At 44.5% G+C, this 20,857-nt stretch overlaps 1 protein-coding gene across 1 annotated transcript in view; it reads left to right on the forward strand.

The window, feature by feature from the left end:
* Positions 1 to 20,857, forward strand: part of LOC115383847 (receptor tyrosine-protein kinase erbB-4-like) — a 267,754-nt gene that overhangs the window by 218,980 nt on the left and 27,917 nt on the right. The window contains exons 18-20 of the mRNA XM_030086039.1: positions 7,376 to 7,498; positions 8,160 to 8,258; positions 12,522 to 12,707. Coding sequence (XP_029941899.1) covers positions 7,376 to 7,498; positions 8,160 to 8,258; positions 12,522 to 12,707 — 408 coding nt within the window. The remainder of the gene's footprint in view (positions 1 to 7,375; positions 7,499 to 8,159; positions 8,259 to 12,521; positions 12,708 to 20,857) is intronic.

Consider the following 20,857-nt stretch of genomic DNA (forward strand, 5'->3'; position numbering starts at 1 on the left):
AGGGATTTTGGGACGGGGGAGGCTCTCCCTCTCTCTCTCTCTCTCTCCCTCGCTCTTTTCTTATCTGTTGTAGCTTTTTAAGCAGAGAGCTCACCTCTCGCGTCAGAAGAGATACCTCCTGTATGTGCTGTCAAAAACGTGATCTGAGCACTTAGCCGGCATTTCCATATCAAGGACACGTGTGAAGGCTGGCGTTGATTTGCAAAACACACCGCTGTTTCCCCCCCTTTATCACTTTTTATTGTTTTGTTATTCTCTATATCCTTCATTCTGAGTCTTTCCGGTTTTGTTCTCCATTTTGATCTCGGTTCATCTGTCTCTTTCCCCCTGCGAGCAAGCATTTACTCTTCTATCTTTTTTAAACTTTCTCTTTTCTGTTTTCTACTCTCTCTCACCTTGAGAGACTAATAGAAAGAAGTCTGCCTCATACTGCGGTGCCTCGTGTGGAAGCCTCTGAAAACAAATTACTTTTCACAGGGAGAGACAGCACAAACAGCAGAGTCCCCTCACTGCTGCCGCCCGACCTCGGGCCTTTAACTTTGACCCCCCCGTCCAATGAAGCGGGACTAATGCGCTTGGAATCGCCCCCCCTCTCTCTTCCCTCAACCCCCGAGGTCCTCCTCGAGCTGCTTCACACAGAGTGTTTCAGCACCGCGGGGTGTGGACAGCGCTCGTGCTGCTTACACGCTCTCCCCCCCCTGCTCGCTTACAAGAAGGATTTCAGCAGTCGGGGGAGCTGGACAGCTCCCGTCGTTCGCCCCGGGCCAGGCTGACTGAACAGAGACACGGGACAGCATCTCCCCGATGCACGGAGCGCCGCCAAACACTGTTCGTTACGCCGAGCCCGGTGGTAAATATGAGCTCTGCAAGCAAAGGATGTCTGAGATGCTGCTGTCGAAGTGGCTTATTTGCAACGAATGATCTTGAAATTGCTGAATTAAAGGAGGTGCTGTCGCCTGTCTGAAACCGTGAAACATTTTCAAGTGAAAATGGGAAACTTGCGTTGAGTTTTGGGGGGTCGTTTACACGACAACGGTGCTCAGAGACACTGAAAATGCAACTTTTTGAAAACATTCCGACCTTGTTTCCATGGAAACAAGGTCTTTGTAGTCAAACCACACAAAAAAGACACAGAGGGAGTTGGAATGTGTCAAAAAAAAAGTTTTTTCCCCTATTTTCATGTAGACAGTTGAATTATTTTTGAAAAATTCCACTCTGCTGGGACCCATTTTCAAAAAGTTGTGTTTTTATTATCCCCAAACTGTGTTATTTTTTTGCTATGAAAGTTTCAATTTTTCACCTGGAAGCATTGTCGGGTAAACGGTTCCATAGATATCATGGAAATAGCCAAATGGTAGAAACTATTGTTCATTCCAGTAGCCTCCAGGACTTCTGTAGTCCAACCGTCCAATCAGAGACATGAGTCACTCTCTTGTCTCATGTTTCTGAGCTTCATAGTACAGAAGCAAAAGTCTTGACTATTTTAGTGTCTGTCTTTTCTGCAGAAACCTAAAATTTGAAGCTAGTTCTTGAATTTCCAGTCACTTTGTGTATTTTTGTCCTTGAGTTTTGCTCTGAATCATCTTCTTTTTGTCATTGCAGTTGCTTTTAAAAAACAGAGGACACTATCTTGGTTTCATGGGGTGTCAAGCCCTCCCGTTTTATAACTTTACAAATATTATCTCACCTTTTGTTGATTTATTTTTTTCCCAACTTTCTGTTCTTTTTCCACTTTGAAAAATTCTCCAAACTTATTTCTTATTCGAGGATTTCCTAGCTCGAGGAAACACTCGCAGGTTCGGAGATATGATCAAAACAGAACATCAGAAAGAGGAATTTAGACGCTAATCGCACAATAGGTGAAGATCTGCAGGCTTTGAAGGGTGATAGTAGTTCCATAAAATCCAGGCCGGCGGTTTATCCCTTGCAGAGCACTGAATGTTATTATTTTCAGTCTTTCCGAATGGTGACAAACATGGGAAATGACTCTACCCGTAGCAGGAGGGGTGGCTGTTCTGTCTTTTTTGGCTTCTTTTGAGTGTTTTAGAAACGGTTTGATCTCTCGGGATTGTCATGCACAGCAAGCTTCTCCGTGTTTACCCGCAGTGATAACAAACAGATGCTCAGAAACGTTCAGCGAGCAGCGTTTCTTGCCGACAGAAGCTCTTTGCCGATGACAGAGGTCAGAGGAGAGAATGGACAGAAAGGCTGCAGCCTCTGATAGCTTACCTTTTACCGACTACACAACACGTCAAAACCTCCCGGAAGATGGTTTACGACTCCCAAAACCAGGCGGCTGAAGACCGGTTTCGGCCGATGGGATGTGCGGTCGAGTTCTCGGGATTCTCACGACCAGAAGAGCCGCGTAACATTTTCCATCAGAACAAATCAGCGCACTTAGTGGTAGTGGGAAACTTTGAATGCAGATGGCAGAGACGTTCCAGCTGCTGTGATTAGCTCAATCATGTGAATGTCCTTGCATACTGATGGGCATGATTCTGTTCTTATTATGCTGGAATTATCCTAATGAGACCGTTCTGTTTAGCACAAGAAGTTTTAGTCTTCCAGACAGATTCAAAAAAAGCAGATGTTTAATGCTAAATCTAACAATTTGGGGGTGAAATTAGCTTTCTTTCTGGGACTTCAGTGACATCAGGTCATTAGAATCCAATTTCAAGGGTCATTTTTCACAACATTTATCCCAAATTTGTACTTTTTTACCTCATGTATGACCCAATCGCTGTCGTTTAAGGCCACAAAGGTAAAATTAATGCTTCCCCTGTGCACTGAGTGGCACTTTTGATTCGTTCCGATCCCAGCTGACTGTGGTTGACGGCACGGTACCTTCGGCCAATTTCCGTGTCACCGATTAACCCCAACGGTCACCAGGTCCAACCCAGCTAATTCAGTTCAATTCGATTTGATTTCGACAGCTACGCATGCGACACGGTCATTTCAAGGCACTTTTGCAAAGAAAAAACAAATAAATTCCACATGAGTGAGCAGAGGAAGCGATGGAAGAAAAGAAAAGAACTCTCTGCAGAACCAGACAATCTCTGCTTTTCCGTTTGGGGTCAGAAGGTAGAAGGACGACTGATTCAAACCCTGGTTCCATTGTCTAGCTTACTGTCCTTGCTAACATAACACCGTTTCGATGACCACCGGTCCGATCCGCCGCCGATGATTGCTCACAGGCAAAAGGTTGTGGCACGAACTGCCGTTTCACCTCGGCGTGTTTCAATTACACCGCGCAACAAATGTAGCGTTTTGAATGGGTAATGTGAACATTAAAGCGTACACCCGAGGGTTTTTGCAGAGCAAGTTTGTGTTTGAAGACACTGTTTACTTATTCAATACACAATAATTCCGCGAATGTATTCTAGCTGGAGGCTCGAACATACTGCTTATTTGTCCAATGAAGCATCCGAATCCTCTCCGCCGCGCCACCAGTGAAGCTCATTTGGCGAAGGCACGGTTCATTATTAGATGGTAAATAAAGTGGCATGGTGAGTGTGTGTGAGTGAGACCGAGCTCCAGAGACTGTCGCAGGCCATGGGCCTGTATCTTATTTAATAGACCTCGCCTCTCCTTTTTCCCTTTCAGTCCAGTGTAGCCACGTCCTAATGGAACAATAACAGCTACAGCCTGTCACCATCTGCTCTTATTACTGCGCCGTCACCACCTCCCCGGGCCTCGTCTCTCCTCCGTCTTCCTCAAAAGGCTCCTTTTAGCTCTCTGTATAACGTCACACGTGTTATCTGTGCGCAAATATCTCAAATACTCAACTAGTTTGTACAACAGCACCCACATTTGGAGCGGCGGAGTCATCTCAATGTCGCTCATTAGTTTAAACGCTCAGCAGAGCCACTCGCGTCGTGTTCTATGCAAATCTGGAGTCCACACAGCAGTGAAACGGCACCCACACTTGATTAAAGTCTGACTGATACGGTCATTAACAGCGAGTAGCGTAGATTCAGTGTAATACTGGAGGTTTCAAGACTGACAGAGATGAGCGTATCGTCAGCATAGAGGCTGTGCGGAAGTGATTCACAGCAACACACAGACTCCACGTTTTATTCACAAATGTGGTAAATTAGACCTTTTGGCCTTTAAGAAGTACTCATTTTGATACTTGGTGAACTCTTACTTGCACTTGTCCTTTTAAAAAAGTGTTATCGCTGCAAGAAACTAAACCACGATTCATCCTTCACCATCTATTTCCATTTTCAACATCCTCGCCATTCAGAAAAACATCATCTCTACATTAATATGCATTGTTTCCACAGGTAGTTAACGATTAATGAGCATACAAAGCTTTCATGAGGAATTCCTTTTAGTAAAACCCAGATAGAGTCCTTGTTTTTGTTTTTTTGACACAAGTGTTGACACAAGTAAACACGCGAAGCTATGCTGAACGCGTTAGGAAAGATAATTGAAAGACAATATTTATTTACCTTGGATTGCTTTACCTTGTGTCAAGAAACACACAAAAAAAAGACCTGAAGTGACTTCAAATGAGTTAGTTTTTTGAGGCACACAGTTATCCGGATCGTCAGAATAAAATCTAAATATCTTCATATTTTGATATTTTACAGTCAATATTAAAGTCAACATGCAACAGTTAAAATCAGAATGTCACAGTAACTACTAGAAATCATTCAGCATTTAGTGCTCCCCATGTAACATCTGATTTATAAGAGTTGACTTTTGAGAACATGTACATCCAACATGTAACGCTTAATATTAAATAGTCATCTTTTCATCATTTGACATTTGACATGCGGCGTTTGACTTTTAACATTCAACGTCTAACAAGATTTATTATTTAACATTCAAGATGTAGCCACTTTTAATAATACATGTTCAACATGTAAAATTCAACATTCAAGTTTTGATATTTGGAATATCACATAATCCCAGAAATTAGAACATGAAACCTTAAAATTTACCACTTAACCTTTAATATTCAATATTTAACAACAATAAATGATTGATTTTGAAAAGATTTACACCTTGCAAGTAAATTTTGATATAGATTTAGTACTTCAGAAATATCATGTTACGATAGCTTTTGTGTCATTCAATATGTAGCTGTTGTTTCATTTTCTATTAACATTTAATGACATTCATTTAATAATAGATTTTAGCATGTGATTCAGTAATCTTTATGTAACATGGAACATTTCGTATCTGAAGTTCTGCACATAAGTGAAAAATTTTGAATATTTAACATTTACTTTCATTAAGTGTCTTTTGATGTTCACTCAACATTTAATATTCAACAATTATTCAGCATTATATACAATATTGAACACTGAACATTCAACATGTAACATTTAACTTTCGAAATGCCAAATTTTAAAGTAAAATTTCAATATTGATGATGAACATTTACTGGCCAACACAGCATTCGTCCTTCAGTTTGTCTTCAGATCAATCTTTTAACAGCTTTACACCTGAACATGTGGTTTTCACAACATTTAATATGCAATATTGAAGATTAATTATTCAACATTTAACAGATTTAGGTGTTTCATATTTGCCTGAACAAAATCCATCCTCCTTTGAGCTCACTTCTAGATTTTATTCATCGTTTCCCCTCCTCCTCCTCCTCTTCTTACTTCCTGCGGTGACTCGCCGGCAGCCTTCGCAGCCCCGGCCGTAACAGCAGCCATTAAACGACGTGTCATTGTCGAGTTGCGGGCAATGTCACCCGCTCCCCGGCCCGGCCCGACGCTGCCGTCGCCGCTGCTTTTGTGCTGATGGTTTTACATCACATTGAATAAGTGCTTGTATGGCCGAGCGACTGATATATGGCCTCATTATTTTGTTTGATGGCCGTGTTTGAGCTGGGTGATTATGCCGCTGATAAACCGCGGCGAATGAGAGACCCGATCGGCTCATTAAGACACGTATCGATCGGCGGCATTGACTTTTTATCTCTGTGTGTGTGTGTGTGTGCGTGTGTGAATTTGCATGTGGCTGTCGATACCGGCGGAGCGGCGCACGCGTGACGTGCCGGACGAGTCTGGCTCAGATCTGCCGGCGGCTCGGTTACAGGTGCCAGCTCTCCTCGCTCTTTGCACTCGGCAGCCCGGGCTGCGGCGGCGGCGGCGGCGAGGCGGGCGGCCAGGCCAGCTGCTGGGATGCTGTTCGGTGTCAGCTGTTATTGGCGGGGAGGCGGCGCGGAGGAGGCCCCCGTCATAACCTTGAATTGGAATTGTTTTGTATATGCACAGCTGGTGAGCTCGCCGCTCTTTGTCGACTGCGATAGCGGCTGACACCAGGCTGTGATTTGCTTAGCGGTGGGCAACGCCGCGGTCCGCGCTGTTAACTGCCAGGGTCTGACAGAAAACTCCACATCCATTTGTATTTCGTAAATGTGCACTGGAACAAATAATAACTATCTGGACGGCGCAGTCTGCCCCCCCTCCCCTTTTTTTTTTTGGCTGCTTATTCATTAAACCTTTTGTATTCACCTTGTGCATCTCTTTCCAAGACTTATTATTGTAAATGGAGCGGCCTCACCCCGCTGCAGGCGCCCGGCGGCTCTCCGGATGTGATTTTAAGCATCGTGCGAGCCAAGAGCAAGAGGTTAAAAATATTCTCTCTTGAAGCGAAATAAAAGGCACGCTTCAGGTTTCTGAGTAGCTGCAATGCACTGTAAAACAACAGGAAGCGGCTGGTTGAGACGCGATATCGCACCACAAGGAACGTTCTTGTTAAAATATGTGTATGAAGAGGTAACTGAAGACATCATATGCAATTGAAAAAATAGTTCTGATTCTGTGGGTTTATGTTTTTCAGCGATGTGGTTATAACTCAGTAGTTATGCAATGAAATGTTGTTGAATCAAAGTTGTAGGCAAACATAAAAACAGTTTATCTCTGCACCTCTTCGATACTTTTAGTCCTTAGAATACCGGATTTGCAGCCCGAAGCAGGTATTCTTGACAAAATGTGAATTTGATGACACAATATAAAAGTTAAGTATTCTCAAACATGAAACAGTGAAGATTCTCTTTGTTGTCACATTTTGACTTTCAACTAAAAACCGTGAACTCTTTAAACATATGTTGAATGTGTTCTATATTTTCATGCAGAAAAAGATTTTTTAATGGCGAGAAAGTTCAGAAATGTTCATCTTTATACTGCTAATTGAGTTTCAAATGAAGTAACGACAGAAGGTCCTGTTTACACGACGACGTTTCAAGTGAAAACACGTCTCAGATATTTCATGTTTCTTTCACCTCCATGAAACTAATTGCCAAAAATCCCAAAAGAGCATTAAATTAAGTCATCAAACATTTGTTTACAGGGGGTCAATAGTTTAAATAACCCTGTGTGTGTGTGTGTTCCTGTGTGTGTTTTCGCAGCTGGTGGAGCCCCTGACCCCCAGCGGAACGGCGCCGAACCAGGCCCAGCTGCGGATCCTGAAAGAGACGGAGCTGAAGCGGGTCAAGATCTTGGGTTCGGGAGCTTTTGGAACCGTCTACAAGGTCAGCGTTTGAGACCGTTTTCAAACGACGGTGACTCGGGATGAAAGACGCGTCAAACATTTTCCTCTCGTCAGCCGTGTTCCCTGACAGACGTGATCCGAGGGCGGCTCAAGGACCGGGGAGCAGAAGCGGCTGTTTGCTTGCCAGATCCGCTGCCCTTGGCGAAATTATTCATAGTAACTCCAGAACTCGGCAAACCCCTCTGAACAAACACGGCTCTCTCCGTCTCCGAATTCCTCTCAACCCCCGGTATCGACGAGCCTGTTTGATTTTTACTACGTTTAATCTGCGCGCGATTTATCGGCGTGATCCTCCTCGACCGCGGCAGCTGCTTAAATTTAAGCCTCATAAAGCGAACGCAACTGTTAGATTTGCTAATTGTCTTTTTCCTCGTCGCCCTAATTGGGGGGGATTCACCTGAGAGCGCGCCGCGAATATCTAATCGACGCCGACGCGCCGGGGGTTCAAACGCCGGTGGTAGACGAATCGGATGAATCAGCGCCGCGGAGGAACGCGAGCAGGACAGCAGACATCATTAAACACGGCCATTAGCAATCAAACCGCTGCTCTGTGTGTGTGTAAGTGTATGTGTGTGTGTGTGTGTGTGTGGTTTATTAGGACTCGGAGGAGTACATTTACAGTGATTGCATGTGTGTTTCAGGGCATCTGGGTCCCAGAAGGCGAGACGGTGAAGATCCCCGTCGCTATTAAAATCCTCAACGAGGCCACCGGCCCCAAGGCCAACGTGGAGTTCATGGACGTGAGTATTTTTTTTTTTTTACCGCCGGCGTCCGTCAATCGGTCGATTCGTCCGCTCTCAGTAAACTCCACAGTCGTCACCGTGAACTACCCGATACTGGTGTCGGTATCGGTGCATCCCTGCCGACGTAGGAAACCCCTTCATCCCACCGACAACACCGCTTTAAGTCATTCACCAAACCGGAATACCCACTATTTCCCCCTGCTTCAGCTGCCACTTTTCTCTATCCACTGCCAGCGTTAAAAAAAAAAAAGAAAAAAGAAAAAACATTCTCTCCAGATTTCACACAGCTGATCGGCGAAAACAGGCCAATTTTCTCTATTTGCCAAATTTTCCTCCGCGGATAAAATGGGTAATCAATTTCCCCAACATGTGCAGGAAGTAATGACTCAATTTAAGCCCTTGCTTTGCCAAGGATCTATTAAGAGAGAGCTGTGTATGACTCGGGGAGGCTCGCCTTGTTAAACAAAGGGGTTTTTCCCTCCGCCACGAGGATGAGTCCTTGGAATGGAGGAATTGGCACGGATCCATGAAAACGCAGCGCGGTGAGGGGAGTGTGCAGGTGTGCGTTCGCCTCCTTCTGTTTCGCCGTTTCTGATGAAATCCGGGAACACATTTTCTTGTTTTCTCATGTCCGAAAATACATCAGAATCACAAACAGCTGAGAAATCACACAGAGGTTTCCATAAAATTGGCAGATTCTGAGTTTTAAACCTCGTGTTGTCATCTTCGCATGAAGAGTTATGCAGATAACGCAAATGTTCTTTTTCAGTGTCTTTTCATCATTTTTTACACTTTCTTGCAAAAAAAAAAAAAAATTGGCTTTTTTTTAGAGTAACAGTTGTTGAAATAGAACATAAAATCCTCAAAGTATGTTTTTTTTCTGATATGAAATCAGTCAGCATAATTGATGACGGTGGCAGATGTCGACATGAATCCAGAGTCTCATCCGGCTGGATGGTATCCATCCTTCATGTGCCTCGTTTTACATCCATCCATCTTTTATCATCCATCCAGCTATCCAGCTAGTTTCCCATCCATCCATAAATCTGTCCATCCATGCATGTATTTTTCAATGCATCCTTCTATCTTTTATATCCATCCATCCGTCCATCCATCAATCCATCTAGTTTTCCGTCCATCCATCCGTCCATCCATCCATCCATCCATCCATCATCATCTAGTCTTCCATCCATCCATCCATCCCTCTAGTCTTCCATCCGTCCGTCCATCCATCCATCCATCCCTCTAGTCTTCCATCTGTCTATCCATCCATCCATCCATCCATCCATCTAGTCTTCCTTCAATCCATAAATTCAGCCATCCATTTATTTTCCCATCCATCCATCCATCCAGACTCTGTCCATCCATTCCTCTAGTCTTGCATCTGGCCGTTCATCCATCCATCCATCACTCTAGTCTTCCATCCGTCCATCCATCCGTCCATGTAGTCTTCCTTCAATCTATAAATTCATCCAATCCATTTATTTTCCCATCCATCCATCCAGACTCTGTCCATCCGTCCACCTAGTTTTCCATCCAGCCTTCCATCTCGTCTTCCTTCAATCCATAAATCCATCCATCCATCCAGACTCTGTCCATCCATCCACCTAGTTTTCCATCCATCCATCATCCATCCATCCATTCATCTATAAGTCCATCTATAAACCCATCCATCCATCCATCCGTCCATCCGTCCATCTAGTCTTCCTTCAATTCATAGATCCATCCATCCCCTTATTTTTCCATCCATCCATCCAGCCTGCGTCCATCCGTCCACCTATCCACCCATCCATCTAGTTTTCCTTCCATTTCATCCATCCATCTGTCTTTCCATCTATCCATCCTTTCATAAATCCGTTTTCTATCCATCCGTCCAAACTTTTCCTTTTTAAATCCTCATCCATCACTTTCTCTCTTCCTCTTCATCTTCCTCATGCAACACGGCCGTGCCTCCACTTTGTTCCCCTTTCTTTTCCCACTCCCCCTCTTCTCTTGTCCCCCTGCGTCCCCCCCCCCCCCCCCCCCCCTTCCCCCCCGTCCGTCCTTCTCCTCCCCTCCCTGTGTTTCTCCCAGCGGGGGTCTCTGTCCATCCTGAGCCAATATGCTCTGTCTGCTGGCTTGTTAAACAGCAATCTAAAGGCAGGCTCACGCCTCACCACTGAGAAACTAGCAACTGGAGTGCCAGCTCCAAACACACTCACACACACACACACACACACACACACACACAGAATACACACACACACACACACACACACAGAGCCAGGTCCGGGCTGTGACGCGGGAGACGCGGGGCGATTTGCTTGTGTTGGCAAATAACGTGAATCCGAGAGTTGATTGTGCGACACGCGAAACGCGGAGGCCTTAATAACACACTAATTCGGCGTGTTTCCATGCATGCACACACACACACACACACACACACACCTCTCTCTCGGACGCGACGTGCCGGAGCATGCGCGGTCTCGGACGGCGTCTTCTTCTCCCAACGCCCCGGCGAGATCGGGGAGGAGGGTCAGGCGGCGGTAATGGAGGTCAGCGCTCGGGGAGATGAGAGAGAAACCAACACACACACACACACTCATACATACACAAGTCTGTGTAGCATTTGCCCGTAGAGTGGATAGGAAGAGCAAGAGTTTAGCCCGGTTTAGTTTGCGACTCTCAGGGTTTCTTTTAACGCTAGAATGGTTTCACTTTTGTTGTGTTTTCGCTCTTCATTTTCTTGACAGCGGTCATTGGAACCACCGAAAATGCAACTTTTTGGAAGCAATGCTTTCTGGAAACGCTCACATCCCATCAATCGTACACAAACTAGTGGACCAACTTGCTAGCTACGTTCCATGTACGGAAACGGCGCCTTCACTTGGAAGCGACGTCGTCTGCCGACAGCGTTCGGGGAAAAGGGAGCAGGTGGCTTCATGGAGTGAAGACGTACCGCCGCCACTCCGGGCTGCGAGGCTCTGCTTAAATCAGGCCGCTGATGGTGGCAGGAGCCTCTCCGTGGCCTATGGCCCCCCTCCTGTTTAGAATTAATCTCGGCGACTCCTCCGCTCTCCCTCGAAGCTCATTCTTCGGCATCTAAATTTAAAAAGGCACCTCATCTATCTATCAGCTGCCCCGGGGCCAAGCCTGGATATACACCTCCTCGACCACGAGCAGTATGCAAAGACAGGGAGTGTGTGTGTTGGTGTGCGTGTGTGTGTGTGTGTATGTGTCCTTGAGTGTAAGTGTTTTAGAGAGCTGCCAAGAGAGTGTATCCGCATGTCGGAGTGTGTGAATGAGCGCGAGAGCCCGGGAGAGGCAGTAGGAGATGAGAACGGCTGAAGAGAGTGTTTTTTAAGCGATGACACTAAGCACAGCTTCTGCTCCCTAACACACACACACACACACACACGCACACACACACACACACGCACACACACACACACACGGGTATCAGTGCTCGCCATCATAACACTTCATCACCAGCACACATCCTTCTGCTTGCAGCTCCGCAATAACAATTACCCAACGTCGATTCCCAACTGTTCAAACCTCTACGTCCATCTGCTGCAGAGAAGAGACGGGAGAAAATGCGGTTAAACGGGAAAAAAATAAATAAATCCGAGCTGCCCATGACTGCGTGCACCGCGCATGACTCAGGTTTTATTTTGTTTTGGGGGGGTGGCAGGGTTTTTTAATTGGTGCAACATTTAAGAAGTGCCGTGTGTCACAGGGGCTGAAATATAGATGAAAAAGATAAAAGATCGTGTTTGTGCGGCTTTGAAGACGAGTTCTGCAGAAAGCCCCTCCCCTTCACCGTGGCAACGCTCCGGACAGATGCTGCACGTGCAGATACGGACGTCTTAATTTATGCATCCAACTGCAATAGGACAACGTGCAAAAGTGCAAAATATATCATAAATGTCAGTTTCTTTCAGGCTTCGTTTTCGAGATCGTCATGATCGTTTGGTGTGTTTTTGAAAACACAAAATTTTTGTTGTGTTTTGGGACTCGATTTACACCACGACGACACTCAAAGCCACTGGAAAAACAGCTTTTTGAAAACGCTGTGACTCCATCTCCGTGTAAACGGAGGAAAACGCAACTTTTTTAAAACACTCATACAGACTTTACTGTGTAAATGAGAAACATAAAAAACTGCATTTTCTCTCGAAACATTGTCGTGTAAACGGGATCTAAATCCTTCCACTGTTGCATTACCTCAGACCACTTAGTCCCTTTCCCCCCCCCCGCTGCTCCCCCCCTCTCACCCAGGAGGCCCTGATCATGGCCAGCATGGAGCACCCCCACCTGGTGCGTCTTCTGGGGGTCTGCCTGAGCCCCACCATCCAGCTGGTGACCCAGCTCATGCCGCACGGCTGCCTCCTCGACTACGTGCACGAGCACAAGGACAACATCGGATCGCAGCTGCTGCTCAACTGGTGTGTCCAGATCGCCAAGGTAAGTGGCTCCGACCGCCGCCGCCGCCGTAATCCAGCGCGTTAGTGCTCCTGCCTCTCGATGGGAGTTGCCAAGTCCGGTGTTAAAAAAACCAAACAAGCTCGTGATCTGATTGTCCAATTCTTTATTGATACAGCTTTTGGGACAGTGAGGGAATAGAGAGAAGAGGGTAGGATCAACAGACCGATTGTAGAGACGGATTTGAACCCTGGTTCAAATAAAAATCCTTTGCATGGTCCAGAGTAGCCTAAACGTTCGGTCCATGCTGAGTGCGTTGTTGAATTTTTTTCGTAACCTCCGTCCGACTTGGATCTGTGTCATCTCTTTCAATGGAAAATGCGCCTGTAAAGCAATCTCCATCTAATCAAACTGAGCCAGAGCAGCTGGATGTGGGAAAACGTCCCCATTTAGAGAACAAATACGACGCCTCGGGGTCTGTTGGTGTTAAACTTTTACGCGTTTGCCCCCGCTGATCCTAATTATCCTCATGGCTTGACACTGATCATTTATACCCACATGATGGGTCGCGGGTGTTCGGGAAACAGGCAGGCCCACTTTGTCCTGACCTCAGAGCACATTATTCCTCCAGGAAGTGAGTGACGGCGCAAGAGATGCCGGAATTAGAGCGGTTTTGAAGCCAAGAACGATGGTGTTTTGTTTGCTTGCCACGCCGCCAGACTGCGCGATAGTGAGGATCGACTCCCGGGACTGCAGCGAGCGAGCCGGGCCGCGTTTACATGCAGCACAAGCAGACATCTGCCCTCCGTACAGAGGCTTCCCCCGTCAGCTCTGCAGGCAGAGGTTTGATTTACAGGCCGATAAGACGGCAACTGTTAATACGTCTAATTCGCTCATATACATTCCGGAGATGCGCTGAGAGAGACAACGAGACCGACGCAGCTGAAATGTTTGTCTCATTAAAAGTTCGGCCCCGCGTTTTCACGAGGCATGTGCTCCCCATCCCCGGGCCAAAATATCAAGAATCATCTTTTTTTTTACGATAGTTTTGCGTCCCTCATGAAAATCTGCTGCAGTAGATCTGATGGATCAGCTGAACTTCTCTTCGTTAATATTTCACAAACTCAAACATATAGCTGCCTGAAATCAGTGGAAATGGAAAAGCCTGAGAAAGGGACACCAAGATTTACCGAATCAGCCGTCGTTTACTCAACTTAAACCAGGCATTTCCCATCAGACCATGACCATCATGCCTTGAATGAATTTCTTAGGAACATATTTTCTAGTGATATTTGTTGTTTTGGGTGTCTGTCTGCACATCAACCACTGAAAACACGACTTTTTGAAAACACTCTTTTTCCATGGAAACAGGGGGGAAAAAGCTACTTTTCGGAAACTGTGTCTCCATCTCCACGGAAATGGTGAAAAATTGAACTTTTTTCGAAATTGCTCCCTTTCTGTGAAAATGGGGAACATTTTTCAAAAGTTGTCCAACAACGTCTCAAACGCCATGCGCTTTTCCTTGAAATGAGCCAAAATCTGGTGCTATTTCATCATCTATCAAATTTTTCAACTACATTGTGAATAATATTCCAAATATTTGTGTCACCTGCTTACATGGGCCTGCTTTTCCCCATCGGTCATCATTTTTGACCAAAGTTTCTCATCTCTTTATTTAAATTTTATTTAGACAGAGGCCAATCCATGGAAAACAATCAGATTTTAAGTATTCTAAAAGTAAAACTGTACAGAAAATTGACCTTTATAGCACAAAGCATGGCTCACATCAAATTAATCATGTTAATATGACTGTTTTGTCTGCAAACGTACCTTTGTTTTTCCAATCAGACATGATTTTATTATAATTCATATATAGAAAGTTGAAAAATTGAGTGGCTTTAAAATTAATAATTCTCATTCATGCAATCTCATAATGGTTGTGACATTTTCCGAAGAGTTTCCTACATTTTTTTTAATATATTTTTTGATAAATATTGATTGATTCTTCAGTTGTAAATATTGAATAAAGTTTCACCCAAGTTTCAATCATAAAGACTGATTCCAAATTGTTTTTTATCCTTCATGGTTGCGACATGTGGCCCCAGCATGCAGGGTTAGTGAGGCACATCCCAACACACTGATGTGCCCATTTAGCTGCTCTGCAAACTGGTGTGCCGCTGTGAAAAACATAGCCCACCCTTTAATTATGTGCCCCTGTGCATGAAAGCCCTCCTCAGATAATTTCCTGCCTCCAAAGTGCTCCTTTGTCAGGCCGATTATTGCCATTGATTTGTATTGGTGGCCGTTAAAGCCGGCGTCTTCCCTTGTTTTCGTGGGTGTGGGGAAGAATGGCTGCAAGAGGTCTTAACCCTTTCTTTCCCTCCATGATGGATGGCTCCCAGCAATCTGAGGTACAGGTTGCTTAAATCTCTACTTATTGGCCGTAATTGAATTCGATTGCACTTGAGGGACGCCGGGTTTCTTTTCTGTAAAGTGAGCGGGAGCGAGGATGATTCAAAATCCGACCCTCGTCGCAACACAATGACATTCAGCTCTGTAAATAGGCTGATTGTGATTGATGGCCGTGGAGGAATCGTACGCTGATACTTTGTATTTATTAGATAAATTGGTTAATCAGTCCAATGGAGTCAGATCGCTCTGTTTATGTTTGCTGAGGAGACGTATCCCTTGCTGTTGTTTCCATTTGAGTGAGAAGAAGTAACAGCTCAGGAGTTTAACTCTCCGCACCACATTATTGATGTAATTCCTTTTCTTTAATTCTTTGTATTTACACGGCAACCAAGACGCGTTGTTCGCTGCAGTGCCATTAAGCGATAATAAACCAAGTGATTGTTAAATCTCGTACGCCCATAACAGTCTTGACATCATTTTTAATTTGCACACACACACACACACACACACAAAAGCATTCATATTAGCAGGATGAGTAAAGATGAGTAAATGTGCAGCCGATTCCGACACCTCGTTGGCAGACGGCAGTCGCTGGCGTGGGATAGTTTCAAAAACCTATCATGTGATATAGTCCTGTGATTGCAAATCCCAGGCCCTGGATTGAAATGCATCGCTTGTTATCAGGCCCCTGCAGAGCCTGCTGATGGCACCTTCATTTGTACGTGGGCAGGCGAACGTTTAAAACATGTAAGGCAGCGTGTTTCCAAACGCCGGGAAACACTGTCATGGACCGCGGTGGCACGGTTGAGTGAACTCATCAAATCCGCCTGATTGGACTGAACGTCTCTGTCTCGTGCTTTTCCAGTAGAAGCTGAATGACGCAGGGGTATCACTCATTGTCAGGCACATGCCTGTGATTCTTCTAGATCAGCGGCTTTCGACTGTGTGAGGCGGGTTTACCATCTTCCCACTGTGTTTGCTGTATACACTCACTGCCTGTAAGGTAAAGTATTACCAGCATTGAAATGGTGAAGAAAACATCGATTGCTTCATGTGCTTTTCAAGCCGTGCGCTAAAGAAACACTCACTAATGCATTGACCGTCATGGAAATAATCTAAGGACTGCTCTTGACCTGTCATGGTATGTCGTTTCTGAAGTAATGCAGTCATGAGATCGATGCTGTTGACATGCGCTCGTGAAATCATTCAGGAATCAGTTCGATCAACCCACCAACCAATCTCCACATCCCTGTAGTGAGAGAGAATCCAAGCTTCGACTCAACAATTTATTGAAATGAGAGTCTCTGTTGCTTTCTCAGGGTTCAGAACTAATTGGCAAAACCATGACGCCGATTAGAAAACAGTATGGAGTCATCTGCAAAAGATTTTCTTGCTCTTTCTGAATATCGACTATAATTAGGAGACTTCTTTATGAGATTCAAGCCCTCATACTCACCCTATCCCTTGCCACTGAGTAGCTAAAAGGGGCAGGCCATTTGTACCTCAACAACACTGAAAACATCTCCAATTCCCATGCTTCAGTGCATCTTCCTCGTTTTATAAATAAAATATAGTTACAGTTTAACAAGCAGCTTCTTTCAACCTCACTATCTGAACAGTCTTTATGCTAGGAAGTCTAAACCAGCCTCTTCGATGCTCCCTGTTTTGTTTTTTTGTGTGTATGTGTGTGTGTTTCTACAGGCTTTTGTGTGCCCAAGCACATGCCAGTGTGTGTTCTGGCCACGTGAGTCGAATAAATAACTCTGAGCTCTCCTCTGTGAGTGGCCCTTGCGCTCTCAAGGTAATGATGGGGAACCTCTCCTCCTTGGAAAAAGAGCATCCTTCAGAAGACTCATGATTTCCTGGCAAAGGAGAGAATAATTTCCTCTTGGTCTTCAGATAGTTTGACAAAAAGGTGTTGTTAAGGTGGAGAGTGGAAGCAAATAAAAATCACAAATGCGAGAAAAGAAAGATGTTTTATTGCATATGGAACGTGACATGTAGACCAAGGACTTATCCTGTGGTGAACATATAGGGCTCTCATGCATTTCTACAAGTATTTACAGCAGAAGGCTTTATCTGAATGGACAGGGCATCCTGACAGTATACAATTTTTGGTCCTCGTCTCATTTAAAAAATAAAAACATTTCGTTTTTTGTCTTTCTTTCAATTTGTTGATTTCGCTCCAAAAAACCTTGAATTTTTTTTTTTCTTATTGATTCAAGTAAATTGGGCATATTTTGCTGCACGTTGCGCAGAAGATTGAGCTCAGTTGTTGAGAATAACCAAGGCCCGCACTAACAAGACTCTCTGGACAAAAACAGAGGAGGCAATTCTCAAGTTCTGCTCATTGACTGTTTGACGTACAGGTGGAACTCATTGGAATATGCGGACTGAAATCACGTACGACCACTCAACCAGTGACAGTTTAATTTTTTTTTTTTTTTTTTTTTTTTTTTTGCTATTTATTTTTGTTTTGGCTGCGGAAGTTGATTTGGCATCAAACTTAGACTGTTTACTTTTTGGCCTTTGTGTGATTCATTTGAATGAAACGGTTAATTTCGCTTCACTTCTGATGCATTGAAGACTTATTGCGAAGGCGGTCCCCCTTCTTTAGTGAATTTCTGACCAATCATCTATCGCCATTGCTTATTTCTCAGGATTGGGGTCGTTTCGATGTTCTCCTATATCATTGTCCATGTTGTTACCTGGTAATGGAGTACTGGGCATCCTGAAAGGTCTTTCTAGGAATGAGAGGGCTTTGATTTTTCATACATTAGAGTATTTTCTGGTCCAATTAGTCGATTTAATCCCCACCAGTCGTCAGACTTTTGGACAGAGGGGAGGGATAAGTCCGCAAGAGACGGAGTCCATCACACCATATAACAACCTGACCCTCTGTTTCCTTTAACTCCATACTGTAATGTCATGGAAATTTGCCAGCCCCTCCCCTCCCCTCCTCCCTTCCGACTGCCACCGCCGCCTCCTCAACAAACGCCGGCCGTATGTGGGCTCTGACCCGGGCAGGTGACTGCTGCGCCACAAATTGATTGGCCGAGGCCCGTCGCCAGGCAGTGACTCTTCATCACTGAGTGTTTTGGGCATTGAGATAATGGCCCCCATTAATCTCGAGCCACACTCAGGGCTGCTTCACTCCCACTGCCACACACACGCACAATGACTGACGCTCACGTAGCGCGCACACACACACACACACACACACACACATAACACAGCACAGAGGTCTCTTTAGATCGGTGTGAATAGCCTCCAATTTATTAGTCTGGAGGTTTCTTTTTTTTTAACCCTCCTTTCTTTACTTTTTATTTGTGTCCTTTCCTTTATGTCCTTTTCCTTTTACTGTTTGTCAATTTCTCAATGCTCTTTCCTCCTCGTGCTGCTTTCTTTACCTATTTTATTCTGTCCTTCATTTTCCAGCTGTGTTTTTTTTTTTGCTGTTTTTCCTCTCTGCTCTCCTGTTGTCCATTAACCTTTTCTTACCTTTTCATTTCCGTCTCCTTCTTTCCTTCATGCCCTATTTTTGTCAACTTTGCCTTCTTGTTGGTTTACTCACCTTTCTTGTCTTCAACATTCCTCAGTTCATAAACGTTTTACAGTTTTCTCTCTCGAACGTGTGTGTATTTTCTGTCTTCGCTGTGTCCTCTGATGACTCCGAGTGTGTGTGTTTAGTGATTGTGTCAAAAGTTAAAAATCACCTCCCTATCGTGGCTTTTCTGTTTTCTAATCAGCCCATTGATCGGTCAACAAGACAATCAAACTACCTATCAATCAACCAAGTATTCTAGTAGTCTGCAGCCTCAATCAATCAACCAACCAATCAAATATCTATCAGATAATCTATCAGTTAGTGATCTATTAGTCAAGTAGACAAAATACTTACAACCAACCAATCTACCAGCCAATGAATCAACCCCTCTGTCAGTCCGCCAACCAAAATACTCTCCAACCAATCATTGGAGCTTTCCATAAACTAATCAAAATCAACCAATTGACAAATCAAGTAGCCAACTAAGCACTACCGAACTACCTAACTAATCTATCATTAAACTAGCTAAAATATTAACCAACCAATTAGCAGTTATCCAAAATGCTAATCAACCAACCAGTCTGTCAGTCAACGAGCAAAAACACAAACCAATCAGCCACCAAGGAATTTAAGAAACTATAGATCCATGGAGGGAAATATTAGCCAATCAACCAGCTAACTATTCAACTATCTGATCAATATCTAACCAACCAACTTACCAATCAAGTGATCAATCAATCAACCAACCAACCGGTCAATCAGTCACTCAGTGATTCTGGTCCTATCACCTTTCTGACAGTTAGATGTGGTGCACACACACATACACACACACACACACACACACACACACACACACACACACACCAGAAAACAACTAGAACAAAAAGCCTTTGCCTCTCTTCTCCTCTCTTCCCCTTTCTTTCTGTCCTGCTCTAACGCACATTAAAAAAGTGTATTTTCCATGAGGTTTTTGGATTATTAATAGAATAATTAAGATCGGGATGTATTTTAATGAAGAAATCAATCACTGAATTAAATATGGGACTGGAACTGAGTGTACGCAGGGCTGAAGGAGTCCTTTAATTTGGCTGTGTGCTCTCTGCCTTCCTCTCGCCGCCTCCGTCCCGCGGCTCGCTGTAATGACAGTAGAATAGATTCAGAAGGTGGCCGTCCTGCCGCTGTGAAGTGATTGGCTTTGGCAGCCAGACGAGGCTCTTGATTGGTTTTCGGTGGGGACGGAGGTGGGATGGCTCCCGGATGACTCCTGTCCAGGCTTTGGGGAGCGACAACAGAGAGGAGCTCTTCCTGGAAACACCTCCAGGCGTCTGCCGATCTTTTAACTGTTTTACAAATTCTACGCCTTCGCCACTCGTCACATTTACTCCTCCAAGGTTATCCTCGAGACGTGAACGCATCGTCGTGGTGGTAACAAAAGCACGCTCTGCATTTTCTTTATGAATGCTGTGAGAGCACCCAGCAGCAAGCGCGAGAAAAATATACTCCTCTACAAGTTGGTGAAGATGTGCGGGTTTTAAAAGGGGTCGTCATCTGCAAATAGCAAGAGCTGTTCAAAGTTCCACAAGTCATTACTCAACAACTTTTCATACTTAATGGGGTTTTTTTTTTTTAAACATTAAGCGCTAATAACCTGTGAAATACAGTTTTTAGCTCACAACAGCACCAACTTGTTGAAATGTGTATGTTTTCTACAAAATACGATGCCTCATAGCTCCAATTTAACAGAGATCATTCCCATAAAAGCTGAAAGAATCATCCGCCGTTGACTCGGGTGGGAGCCTGTTTACATTAAAAGAGCCTGAAAACTCTTGAAAAATTGCATTCTCAGTGGCGCCGAGCACATTGTCATGTGATCAAACATCCAAAAAGCTGTGGAACTTTTTAATTTTCACTTGAAATCGTTGACCCACGAATGAGAATGTCCAAGGTATTTTAGAGGCTTACAATGTCTTGAAGACCATGAAAAATAGAGAATACGTAGACTTGTGTTTGGAATTTCTCTCTCTCTCTTTCTCCTGCACACACACACACACAAACACTCTCTCTCTCTCTCTCTCTCTCTCTCTCTCTCTCTCTCTCTCTCTCTCTCTCTCTCTCTCTCTCTCTCTCTCTCTATCTCTAAAGGCATCTTTTAAGATGTGATGCATTTTCTAGCCTTAACATCAGCTTCAAAACCGCGTCTTAACCCTGAAAATACATTTACCGAAAGCATGTA

This window comes from Salarias fasciatus (assembly GCF_902148845.1).
Source record: "Salarias fasciatus chromosome 23 unlocalized genomic scaffold, fSalaFa1.1 super_scaffold_20, whole genome shotgun sequence".
In the NCBI taxonomy this organism is placed as follows: Eukaryota; Metazoa; Chordata; class Actinopteri; order Blenniiformes; family Blenniidae; genus Salarias; species Salarias fasciatus.